The sequence below is a fragment of the Carlito syrichta genome, unplaced genomic scaffold (assembly GCF_000164805.1).
Source record: "Carlito syrichta isolate Samal-C Ts95f unplaced genomic scaffold, Tarsius_syrichta-2.0.1 Scaffold305718, whole genome shotgun sequence".
NCBI lineage: Eukaryota > Metazoa > Chordata > Mammalia > Primates > Tarsiidae > Carlito > Carlito syrichta.
This window is the reverse complement of record NW_007249814.1, coordinates 177,459-190,648: the sequence shown is the minus strand read 5'-3', so window position 1 is coordinate 190,648 and position 13,190 is coordinate 177,459. Positions and strand designations below refer to the sequence as shown.

General features: G+C 36.4%; 1 protein-coding gene across 2 annotated transcripts in view; it reads left to right on the top strand.

The window, feature by feature from the left end:
* CUNH12orf50 (chromosome unknown C12orf50 homolog) overlaps nucleotides 1-8,522 on the top strand; it is a 50,121-nt gene extending 41,599 nt beyond the window's left edge. For both annotated transcript variants that reach the window (XM_008062466.1, XM_008062465.1), the window contains exons 9-13: nucleotides 1,092-1,208; nucleotides 2,649-2,753; nucleotides 3,015-3,218; nucleotides 4,894-4,986; nucleotides 8,208-8,522. In XM_008062466.1, coding sequence (XP_008060657.1) covers nucleotides 1,092-1,208; nucleotides 2,649-2,753; nucleotides 3,015-3,218; nucleotides 4,894-4,986; nucleotides 8,208-8,233 — 545 coding nt within the window. In that variant the 3' untranslated portion in view covers nucleotides 8,234-8,522. The remainder of the gene's footprint in view (nucleotides 1-1,091; nucleotides 1,209-2,648; nucleotides 2,754-3,014; nucleotides 3,219-4,893; nucleotides 4,987-8,207) is intronic.
* The last annotated feature ends 4,668 nt before the right edge of the window (nucleotides 8,523-13,190 follow it).

The window sequence follows — 13,190 nt, the reverse complement described above, 5'->3', positions numbered from 1 at the left end:
AATTAGCCTGTTGGACCACATCACTTCTTGGAGTATTGCTAACTTTAAAACTGTTGGCTCTTTTAAATGGTAATCCCAAGTGCTTTAACTTGTAATATCAGTATGACTGAATTTTGTTAGAAAACATTGTGAATATTAATTTCGTGATGACTTAACATTTTATAATTATTGCTAAATATCTTCTGTGAATAATCAAGAGATATGATAAAATATGTCCTCTATAGTTTTACACCACCCTTAACTGTTCTCAGACTCCCCCAGCTGATACCTCTCTGCAGAGTGCCTCTCTCCCTCACAGACTAAAACCACAACTGTCCTGTTATTAGAGAGCTTCACATACCATTGGAATGTAAACCCATTTCAGCTACTGTTATCTCCATCACTAAATATTCTCAAGCATAGGAAATGGTGCTTGTGATCAAACAAGTATTTCTATGAATAATTATATGTAAACTTTTTTCCTCTTTCTCACTCAAAGATATAAAGGTTTTGCTCAAAGAAACTCTTAGAGTTATGCTAATACAGTATCCACCAGGCATATATGATTATTTACACTTAAGTACATTAAAGTTATATAAAATGGACAAATTCAGCTTTTCATCAGCACTAGCTACATTTCAGGTGCTCAACAGCCACATGTGAGTAGTGGCTACCATATCGGACAGCACAGATTTAGATCATTTCCATCATTGAGGAAAGCCCGTTTGGATAATCCCACTCCAAGTATAGAACAAGTGAAAGCTGTTACGTTTAAAATATTTTCACAGCCCCAAGTTAAATGAGAACATTTCATGTGAAATGTATCACCTTTTAATTCTTTACACAGAGATACTAAAAATATTGCCACAATTTGTTACTTACATATTGAAGATAATGGCAGTAGCTTCAGATATTTAAGTTTTGTTACTGATGATATTTGGGGATCCGTGTGGCAACTAGGGAATTTTAATGATGCTTTCTCAAAATTAATGAATATATTTATATATTTTTAAAGATGTATGCCCATCATGTAATGTTTGAATTGTGAAATACCAATTGAAATGCTTCTCTTACTAACATTGACATTGTGTCTTCTTAATTTGCTTTAGAAGATAACAAGAACAGTCCACATCCAAAGCGTTCCCTCACTAACCGACTAGCACCTACAACACATGTATTAAATGCTACTGAGAATATCCGTATGAGGTGCAGAGAGGACTCCACTTCAAGTGAGACATTAGCCCTATCGCTTTTTGGCCTTAGATATATTTGTCTTGACCAGGTTTTGTTTTGTTTATTTAAAATAGAATTTTAAAAAAGAAAGAAAAAAAGGAAGGTTTGAAAAAATTATTCAGGACAAAGAATTAAAGACATGACATTCCTCTACTAACTCTAACAATGCATTGAGATGCAGATCCCAGTAAATTATTTGCTTTCTAATGGGTTTAATTTAGGTATGAAAATTAATAATATACTACCTCCTCAGAAAATTCACTAGCATGGCATTTTAAATTTCACCTGCAGTGGAATCATACATTGGCAGCTTTTTATTATGCTTTGGATTATTTTTTTTAATTTGGCTTCTCTTTGACGTTCAGGATTCTGAGTTACTTCTCTTGATATAATTAAGATGTGTGAATCTTCCCGATTCCTTCCTTCCTTCCTTCTGTTCCTTATTTTGTTTACTGCATCACTATAATATTCTTGGGTCCCAGCTAGGCACACATGGGTATCATGAAGACATGTCTCCAAGAAGCTTAGTTGAATGATGCTTGTTAAAAATAGGATTCCAAATCCTAGGACTGAGAGTTTGGTCAAGAGGTGGGGCATGATGTTTGAGGAGGCAGTGAATCAGAGAATTATGAGGGCTTCAAGCTTAAGTTTAGGTTAAGAGCTAGGACACAGACAGATTTATTAGTCCACTGTAGAGAGCTAGTGTAATGGACACAGTGCACTCGACGTTCAGCTTCTCTCTGCAGTAGTCACTTATGAATGTTTTGGAGCCTTGCACAGAGAAATAACAGAATGTCCCTTCTACCAAATTGTTTTAAGAGTTTCTGGAAAAATGTACTATAGAAATTTCTGAAAAATTGAGAGTGCATATACAATTTTTGCTGTAAAAATACAAAAGTAAAAAGTAATATATATTAATATTCTTAACACTTACAAATTATGATTTCCAGTCTTGATCAAATTGTCTTTATTCTTTAGACCTTAAAAGGAGAAGGTAAAATTCACTGAAAATATTTTACTTGAATCCAATTTCTTAGGAAGTAGTATTTTTGGCTAAAAAGTTACAAAAAAGATTTATGTTGAAAATAACAATTCTAAAACTACTTAATAATAGCATTATAATGAGATTTATAATTATATGTGAAATGCAATTTTGTGTTCTTTTAAAAGAATCCACACATTCCTTTGGAGAAAAGCCTTTTTCTTTGAGGAAAGCTACTTGCCAAAGCTTTTCTCATCAATCTATTTCTATGATAGATTTTTTTTGGCACTTAAAAATAAATCACCCTTTGTTCTAACAAGAAGAGTATTAGGGCGGTGCATTTATTTTCTCTCTTGCTTGACATGTGAATGCACAGATATGTAATTATCACCTACAGTAATTTTCAGATAAAAGCATTTCTTATAAAATTGAAAAAATTTGTATCTTCTCTAAGTAAATGATGTCCAGCCAGTGAGGAAGCCTCATTTTAAAGGTGTGAAAAAAAGAAAATGGATTTATGATGAACCGAAGAAATTTTCTGGCCCTGGAGTTCAGAGAGGTAAAGTGTCCCTATGTATGATTTTTACTAAATTGCAGGTTTAAAAGATATTAAATATCACAATTTTTTTTAACTCAAAAAGCAAATCATTATCATGCAACATAGATGTTACTTTAGATCTCAACCCAACTTCTCTAAACTTAAGTATTTTGGTTTACGTTGTCTTCTGTTGTACAATCAAATACTTAAAGTGTAATCTATTATTGATGGGTGTGAAATCAGCTTGCTTCATCTCTTACTGCCTCTTCCCTTTCTTTACAGCAGTACAGACCTCAAGTCCCCAAAATAAAATGAGTTACCATCGCAATAATAAACACCGAAACGCTGAGAATGCCTCTTACATCCATGTTCAGAGAGATGCTGTCAGGACAGTCTCGTCGAATGCACCTCCCCGCAACAGGCCCACAGATGGGTCCTACAATAAGGTCCACGTTAACAAGGAGTCCCAGCTCAGCCTCTGCCCAGGTGAGATCCTCTCCTCTTGTCTGTGGTTTGCATTCCCCATGGAATTTCTGGTGACTTGGCTAATCTTCACCATTACTTGCTCCCTCTATTTTTTCCCAGGCCATCACCACTGTCACATCTTAGAAACTAGTGAAAGGATTTCTTCCATGTGCAGGAGTGCATGTGATTTAAAAGATAAAGGGAGGAAGTTCATGTTGAGTGCAGATAACTTGACTTTGCACCTCCCTAGAGTTGTGTTCCCCTTAGACAGCTTCATTTTGCTCTGGAGGATTGTTTTTAAAGGGTTGACATTTTCTTGTTCCACTAACAGCATTGTTCAATTATCACTGTCAAGCTAGTGCCTTGGCTTTTCTTAGGCCTTCGTGATTATTTTCTGAGAAGGGTTAGTTTGGGGTTAACTGCAATATTTTTGACGACCTCTCATCTCTCCTACCATGCACAGATTGCTTCTAAATCATTTCATCGTGTAGTAGGTAAAGTCATAGTATATGTCAGAAAGTACAAGACCACAGGGGAAAAGGGAACCGAATCCCTTTTTCTTCCTGTTTTAGATGAATTTTGCTCGTTTGAAGTTAGGTTTTTCTTCTCTCAACTTAACAAAATGTCGTTCAATTCTCCATGACTTCATGTTTGTATTTTTCTAGGTTTATAGACTAGTTAGTGAAGTTAGTCTAGTTAGTGGAATTCTAAATGTTTTGTACTTTTGAAAATCCTGCCTTTCTTCTTTTCTTTCTTTTGTAATTTAAATAGACATTAGCTTTATTTAAATTACTTATCTATTTGTTTTAGAATACAATGATATGTGGATATGTATATATGTAAATAAAGATATTCTTAGGTGAAATGGGTCTTTACTTTTATTGCTGTTATTTTATTTATTATTATTATTTTACTGCCAGTGGATGACTGTGAAGAATACAATGGGTACTAGAACAGTTTGTTGCCAGTGTCCAGATTTGTGTGAAGTTCAGAAGTTATACTTTATATTGCTTTTGCACCATTAGTACAAATGTCAACACAGGGAAAAAAAGAAAATTTCTCATATTGTTATGGACCATGCTTTGAGAAACACAGCTGGATAGTAATACCAGAAAAACAAACTTATGTAATAGTTAAAATGTGGACATGTCAGAGAAAAGTAAGTATTTAAGGACTTAAAGTAAGTAGATAAACAAACACTTTGTTAGTAGATAAATACTTTGTCTTCCTGAGGCAGTGAGTTCACTATTACAGCATGTCATTACACTGTTTTCAGATAAATCACTTGGTGGACAGACATGGGACTTGGGCTGAACCTCTTAGGTTTTAGTGTTTTGTTTTGTTTTTGTTTTTGTATTTGCTTAAAGCTCTACAAACATTAGCAAAATTGTATGCAAAAGCATGGTAAAAGAGGCAGTGAAATTTTGATCACATTCAGATAACTACTCTTCTTTAGCTAAGCCTCAGGGAAGAGAGTCTTATTTAGGGATTGCGCAGCCAATTAAGAGATCTCTAACCATGAACACTGATAAATGGTCTTAATAAACTGACTTGTATCCCTGATGCCTTAGCTTTGAAATGGTAAAATGAATTACTTAGAGAATAACTTCATCCCTGAGATGTTTATAACTTTGAAACACCCTTGGAATATGATTTTAAAGTTATAAAATATTTAATTCTGAACTTTTTTTCTCAGACAAATATATTTCAACATCATATAATGGTTCAACCTGGCAAAAACGAATTCCTTTTTCAAAAACATATACAAAAACTGAAAAGATATATACAGGTAAATATTTACTAGTGATTTTAGTATATCATGCAATTCTGAAAATGAATGATACATTTTTAAATTCAAGGGACACATTTTAGAAAATATTAAAATAATAAAATTGTCAAGATAAATATATGCATACTGAATTATGTCAAGTTTAATAGATATCTTGCCTACTAGAAATTTACTTTGTTATATTTTATTTCTCTTGCCTATTTTTATGCATTACCAGAAAACCTTTTTGTACAGTTTTCTCTTGGGCAAACAAAACATAGTAATTACAGCAATTAAGTAATGTGTTACAATGCATTTTTTGTTGTGTTACATAGCAAATATATAAAACTGTTTTGACACAAATATAAGATTAAAGCTTTGCTGTAGCTACTGTAGGTAAATATTGGCTGGCACAGGGCATCCACGATGACATTTCTTGGCTAGGAGATTCTGAAAGACTGCAATCTCTCTGTTGTACCTTGTGGGCTGGGAAAATGTAGGGATCCTGGAAACCTCCTCGGGGCAGAGGTTTGTAGTAGCCCTGGCCTCACGTTGTTCTTTTCCCAAACAGCTTGGTGTCTTTGTCTTCTCCCAGCCTGCCCTGAGCTGGCTCCACAGGTTTGAAAAACCACCCAGGATAAAATGCTTTCAGTTTCTTGTCAGACAACCAAATCTTTCAGAAAAAGTCCCAGGTAGAGAGGTCCTACCTAAATAAGTAGCCTATAACTTTTAGAATAATCCAAAATCCATGAGCTCTTATACCAGAGCATCCCAGAATGAACCAGAACACGTCCAAACTAGAAAACTTCCCTGTCCCAAATAAATAGATGACATGGCATTTCTTGAAATCTTTCTGACTGCAACCATGAATCAGTACACAGATTAGTGTATATATTTATATACTGGAGACAACTGCTTTTCTTTTTTCCCATCTTTGCCCAAGCCATATTTCATTATCTTTGCCCAAGTCTTGAAAGAGAACTCGGCTGCAGTGGCATTAAATGGATTACATTTTCCCTTACCGTTGTGTGAATTTTCACATGGGGTTGCACTTTTGCTTAATTGCAGTAGGGGAAAGGAGGTGAAGAGTTGATGAAAATCTTGGGTAAAACCAGAAATTGTTGAGCCACAGCCTTTTCTCCTATTGTTTCCTTATGGGTGAGATGATATTTGGAATGTTAAAGAGTGGACTTCTCTCCTTGTCCCTGTCCCAGTGACTGCTCTTGTATTTCAGTAGCCTTCTCTTCTCTCACCCCAGATAGTTAAACATGAATTAGAGGGATTTGGGGAAGGAAAGGTCACTTTAGAGCACAAAATATGTACCATCTATGTGTAGCACTGAATCTGTGTATCTGTACATGGCTCCACTGCAATTCCCAGATGCAACTTAGGGAGAAAAGTTGTTAAGAGGATTTCTTAATGTACTCTGCATTAGGGAAAAGGCAAGCCATGTCTAACATGAGAAGACTGGAGACAGTTTCTTTCTTGAGATTTCCAAGTGCCAAAGTTGCACGGAAAGGCATCTCATATGACTGTGGGCCTCAAGTGGGAGAGGTCTACACAAGGTCTTCTGACTGAGATTAAAGGGGCAAGCCTCATAAAGAAGCTCTTGTTTTGGAGCCCTGTTGCAGGGGGTGATACTCAGCTATAGTCTCAACAGATTGCCAGAGAGCCAAGGAGAAACAAGCCAGCATCCACTGACAAACGCTTGTTAAAGTATAGCTTGAGGGCCAGTTGCCATGACATCATCTGGAAGGTTATTAGAAATGTGGAAACTCCATCTCAGACCTGCTGAATCAGAATCTGCATTTCAGCAACATGCTCAGGTGATTAGAATGCATATTAAAGTTCTGGGCCACCACTCCAGGAAAATAAGAGCCCAGCACAGGTCGAGAGTATTGAAGTTGAGTGCAGTGGCTCACGCCTGTAATCCCAGCACTATGGGAGGTGGAGGCAAGAGGATTGCCTGAGCCCATAGGTTCAAGACCAGCCTGGGCGACTTGGTGAGACCTTATCTCTACAATAAATAAAAAAATTTATATGGGTGTGGTGGCACATGCCTGTGGTTCCAGCTACTTGGAACGCTGAGGCGGAAGGATTGTCTGAGCCCAGTGGGTTGAGGCTGCAGTGGCCATGAGCTTGCCACTGCACTCCAGCCTGGGCAACAGTATGAGACTCTCACTCAAAAAAAAAAAAAAAGTGTATTGAAATTATAGTCTTACTATCTCTCAGCAGCAACCATTCTTTCCTATCCCAATTTCAGATATTAAAATTAACAACAGGGGGATAAGATCGGGAGAAAACCCCAAGAAAGTATTTTAAATTTGAATGTGACTGAAATATGAGTAAGATGACTAAGGAATTAATCAGTATTAGACTGAATTTATGTGCAAAGGACTAGACACTAGATAATTTTCTGCATCAGGAAGAAGGGAGCCTTAGAGTAAAGACATTAAATAGACTTTATAATAGACATTAAATAGACTTTATGATAAAATAATCCATTTCCTTATTTTCTTTAGATTGAGAAATTTCGTAACCTTAAATTCTTATTCTTCATTTGTCATCATCAGAATAGGAAGAAAAAGATCAGCCTGTATTTCTTCACTCACATATTTCTGCTAGGGCACAGAACAGCAGTATCATTCCCAGTGTACAAGGGACTACTAGAGGAAGAAAGGCAGAACACACAGGCTGCTACAAGTCTGTTCTTCTAAGGCTCTGGCAGTCAAGGCCAAACAAGTGTAAATGGACAGGAGGAGCCTTTTGGGAAAACTTTGTTGATTGTTTTGCAGATAATGCCATGGGAGAGGAGTATGTGTGTGTCTGTGGGAACTGGGGGCAGGAACTGAAAGTGACTGGAGATGTCTTTCTTTTTGGTGGCCTTCCCTTGGGACCACATGTCCCTTGTTGAGAGGGATGTCGCTGGTGTGAATGGAGGTGCCTATCTCCATAGGAGGGATCCATTGATTGTTCTGTTCATTCTGCGTGTCCCATGGCTCAACCTTGTTTATAGTATCATTTCCATTCTTTTCTACTCCATCCAAATGCAAAACATACAAATCATCCAAAAGATGTGGATTGTTTGAATGGTATTTTGAACATTTGCGAATTAAAGCAATAAACTTAGTTTTTGTTTTTGGGGTAATGGCAAGTAATTAGCAAAAGAAAAACAAAATATCGGTGCCCCGAAGAAGGCTGAAAAAGGAAATAATTGAAATATATTGTGTGTTTTATTATAGAGCCAAGAAGAAATGGGAGCAAGTAAACCTGGAGGTTGAGAGAAGAGAAAAATGAGAAAAGAGAAAAGTGCCAGACATCATCGGATTTACAATCAAAAATGAAAATTCAAAGAATGAGATACCCAAGTACTCCATACTATATACTGGATAGCCAAAGATGATAAAAATGCAAATTCTGAAAATAAGATGCAGGAAGTACATTGTGCTCTTTCAAAACTGATAAAAATGCAAATTACAAACAGCTGCCTGTGTATTTATGTAGGTCTGGAATTTATTCCATGCCTAACCACAAACATTTAATAAAATTTAAAAGTTTGACAATTAAAATCATTCCTTAATTGTAAACCAAGTTAAATTGCACAGATTGAGAAGTAAAATTATGTCTTTGATCTCTGTTTTGCAATATTCTTTATGGAAGAAACCTCACTTTTTCTTCCTTTACCTAGATTTTAAGCTGGGCCCTCAGCAATGATAACACATAAAGTGTAAACAAATTCAGTGAAGTCCCAGGGTTGCAGTTTGGTGATGAGTACGTTAGACGAATCTCAATAGAAATACAATTCACTGTGTGGTAGCAAGAGACAGAGGTTGTTTTATTATGCAGGGCAGTTGTTGAACAATGTCTTTTAATCGGCAACTACAAAATTTGTCTCCTGAGGTGTGCTGAATTCAAAACTGAAAAATAAACATTTTTCTACCATGCAAATAAAAATTATATGGCCATATTGGAGAAAAGGACATTTTTAAGTGAATTAATAACATGGTGTCTCAAATGTCTTAGTAAAGTTTTAAGGTATAAGTAACTCTAGTAAGCATAAATGTTTCCAAATATAAGAGAGACATCATTTGAAAACTTATTTTGGTGCTTTTATTCTTATTTAGAATTGTGTATTTTGAATAATACTTTAAAATCTAATTTTTAAGATTTTTTGTTAAAATGAGCCATCTGCCAAGTGACGGAAACAAAAACTTTAAAATTTATTTTTAAATTCAAAAACATGAATGAAAGCAATATAAGTAATTAGCTTTAAACTGATGTTTTTTAAAATTTTAATGTCTACAAAATGAGAGTTGTAAGTTTGTAGCATGTGTAGTTCTGAGTTTACTAAAACTTAGAACTTCACTAAGATTTTGGGACATCTTGTGATTAAATTTCCCTGCATTTTGTGGTTCTTAGTAGCCTCTTGTTCAATATTTATTGGTGAGGAAGGGAACTGGTATTCTTAGAAATATTTTATTTTAAACCATCTAATAAGATTTGATCCTAATGTGTGGAATAATAAACCCTAGTTTTTGGCTTCTGATGGTGTTCCATGTACCCACTTCCAAGACCATGGGGATGTAGTCTTTTTGTTCTTATAAGCAGAGCAGTTAGAAGTAAAAACTGTGCCAGCAAAATATCTTGGTGATAGATTTGAGAGGGATATACGACAATAGCTTAACTGAAAAGATGTCTAGATGGAAACTGACAAGAGACATCATATAATCCCACAAATAGAAGGCCATCATCTATGTCCTTCAAAAACTTCAACTAGTTATGAGGAGAGAAGAATCCTAAAAAGGAAATACAAAATATCTTTCTTGATATACAGATTCTCAGTGTATGTCTTTATTGTGGACAAAATGTTGAAGACTTTATGAAGGATGAGAAACAACTGAAGGAAGGCCTGAATGTGATTGTACACGTGCTGTTTATGAATAAATAGAAATTTTTATTGTGATATGTTTTGTCTAAAGAACAAAGTAGATGATGGCATTGACCAATCTTCTTTCTATATTTGTGATTTAGGGAAAAGACACTGGTTTATAGAGGAGTAAACTATAAATCAGGGAGAAAGGAGGTTGCCACTAGTGAATTTCAAAATAAGAAAATATAGGCAATAACAAAATAAGTGAACAATGAAAAAATTAGTAAGCTAGCAGGAACCTATGTTTGCTGACTCCTGGGCATTCAAATAATGCACTTAAACTTAAGCCTCATGGTGCCAGTGGTGGGCAGTTGCTTTTTTGGTACATCTAAAAACTTTTGACAAATTTCATTGATGTTCTATGATTCTACCCTTCAAAATACAACAGTGATAAAATGATTTTAAAAATAGCATCTATTAGATACTTAGTATATTAATTTGTTAATACCACTGTTACAAAGAACCGCAAATTGGCCTGGTAGAGTGACTCATGCCTGTAATCTTAGCACTTTCGGAGGCTGAGGCAGGAGGATTCCTGAGCCCAAGAGTTTGAGACCAGTCTGGTCAACACAGCAAACCTTTGTCTCCCCCGCCCCCCCAAAAAAACACACAAAAAACTCCCCGAAATTAGTCAGGCATGGTGGTACATGCCTGTAGTCCCAGCTACTTGATAGGCTGAGGTGGGAGGATTGCCTGAGCCCAGGAGGTGGAGGCTGTGGTGAGCTGTGATTGTGCCTCTACACTCCAGCCTGGGTGGCAGAGTGAGACCCTGACTCAAAAACAAAACAAACAAAACAAAACAACGAAAACCCTGAAATGGCGTAAATTGCATGTCATCTTTATTAGGGTCTTTCTGGATCAGTTTTCAGAATCACATTCCTACCCAATCAGTTTAATAATAGACAGTAGGCAACCTGTGCAAGCCTGGGAATTCAGTTTGCATTGTAAGTTAGTCACTTTCAGGATGAGATTTTGGGTTTGGTTTTCAGCAAGTTCATCATTGTGGCTGCAGGAGGTAAAGTTCTTATTACAGGCATAGTGTCTTTCAAGTCATTGATGCCACACGAGCTGGAAATCCCTGAGCTCATTTTTTTATTACTTCACTTTCTTCAGGGACAATAGGAGCAGTGAATCAACCTCATTATACTTGTTAGTTTAACAAAAATTTTCAAAGGTGTAATATACAGAGGGTGCCCCAAAAAGTATGCACATTTTAAGTATGACATTCACCTAAAGGATGGCATGAATCAAATGAATGCTAGTGTCAACATACCTGTCTCCATTGCTAGTGTCACCATGCTTATCTCTATTGCTAGTGTCATCATACCTATCTCCATTGCCACATCATTCCATAAACTATTCGTCCTTTCTCTACTTCTGGAAATAGAGTCATTAGTATGTTTAATCAGATGATAGAGTCAATTCCAGAAATCCAGAACCAACTCAAAAAGCTTATCCTTAGGATTAAGTTCCTCTAGAATCATATTGGCACCAAAATTTCTATGAGTTAACATTATCCAGAGAAATAGGTCGTGCATATATATAGGAAGAGATTTTATAATGTTAAGGAATTGGCTTATGCAATTGTTGCAGCTCAGGGAGTTTACATTCTCATGGGGGCGGCCGACAGAATCAGAAAATGGTTGCAGTTCAAGTCTGCAATCAGTCTGCTGGAAAACCAGGAAGAACTGATATGCAGACTGAATGTGAAGGCAGTCTGCTAAACATATCCCTCTTGCTGGGGAGAAGTCAAGCTTTTTACTCTATTTGGGCCTTCAACTGATTGGCTGCAACCCACATATAATGGAGAGTGATCTGCTTAAAGTCCACCAATTCAAATGTAAATCTCATCCCAAAACGTCCTCAAAGGAACATCCAGAATAATGTTTAACTAAATGTCTGGGCATCATGACCCAACCAAGTTGACACATAAAATTAACCATCGAATTGGACCTACGTGGATAATCCAGGATATTCTTACTATCTAAGGTCAGGTGATCAGCAACCTTAATTTTCCTTTGCCATGTTACCTAACATAGTCACAGGTTCTGGGGATCAGGATGTGGACATCTTTGGCAAGCAATTTTTCTGCCTACCACAACTACTTTTCAAATACATAATAAAATGATAGCTGTTAGTATGTAACTGACACTATGGTACATGAAATAACTCAAAAAATTAACTCTTCACCAAATCAATGAGCTAAGAACTATTATTGTTCCCATTAATGAGACACTTAATTTCTCTTAATTTTGCTAGGTGGACATTTTGCTAGGTGGATTTATAAGGGGCAGAGGCAGGATGGTACCATGCCTTTGGCTCCAGTTCCATCCACTTGACTCCACTGGACATGAAAGTCTGATTGCCTTTCATCTCTTTATAGTCTCTCTTAACCTCTCTTAACCTGAAGCTACCTGGGTTGAAGATGCTAACCTCAGAGCCATGATGGTAAAACAATGAAGTTTTCCTCCTGATTACTTTTCCTTTTCTCTACCTTAAAAGTGGTATAAATACATTTTTTACCTCCTTGTCTGTTCCTCGGGCAAATATCAACATATGCATATTGTGAACATTACATTTAACTTAGTTTTTAATGTCCAAGGCAAGAAAGAAAGCATAGATGGTTACATCAGAAAATGTGTTCCAAAGAAGACATTTTTTTGACAGTACTACTTTTAAAATAGAATGCATTTTGTGTAAACCTAACTGAGATTCATTCAATCAATGTTACAAGTGCATCCTTTGAGATCAAGCCCTCTGCTAGATGATGCAGACACAAAGATAAATCTAGTCTTTCCCTCTAACTCCATCTACTATAATGTGTGATGCAAACAAGTGATTTAAGGATTCATGTGGTGGGATATATGTCCTGGAGGTATAGAATAGGTGCTACAGGACTAAAGAGAAGGCATGTTTCTGCTGGGTGCTGTCGTGCATGCCTGTAACGCTAGCACTTTGGGAGGCTGAGGGAGGTGGAATGTTTGAACCAAGGAGTTTGAGAGCAGCCTGGGCAACATAGTGGGACCGCATATCTACAAAATAAATAAATAAATAAAATTTAGCTGGGCATGGTGGCACATGCCTGTAGTCCCAGCTACTTGGGAGGCTGAGGTGGGAAGATAATCTGAGTTCAGGAGGTTGAGGCTGCAGTAAGCCATGATTACACCACTGCACTCCAACCTGGCTGACAGAGTGAGATTCCTAACTCAAAAAGTAAAAAATAAAAAAGAGAGAAAGAAGTGTCTGTTCATATCTTTTGCCCATTTTATAATGGGGTTGTTTGTTTTTTTCTTTT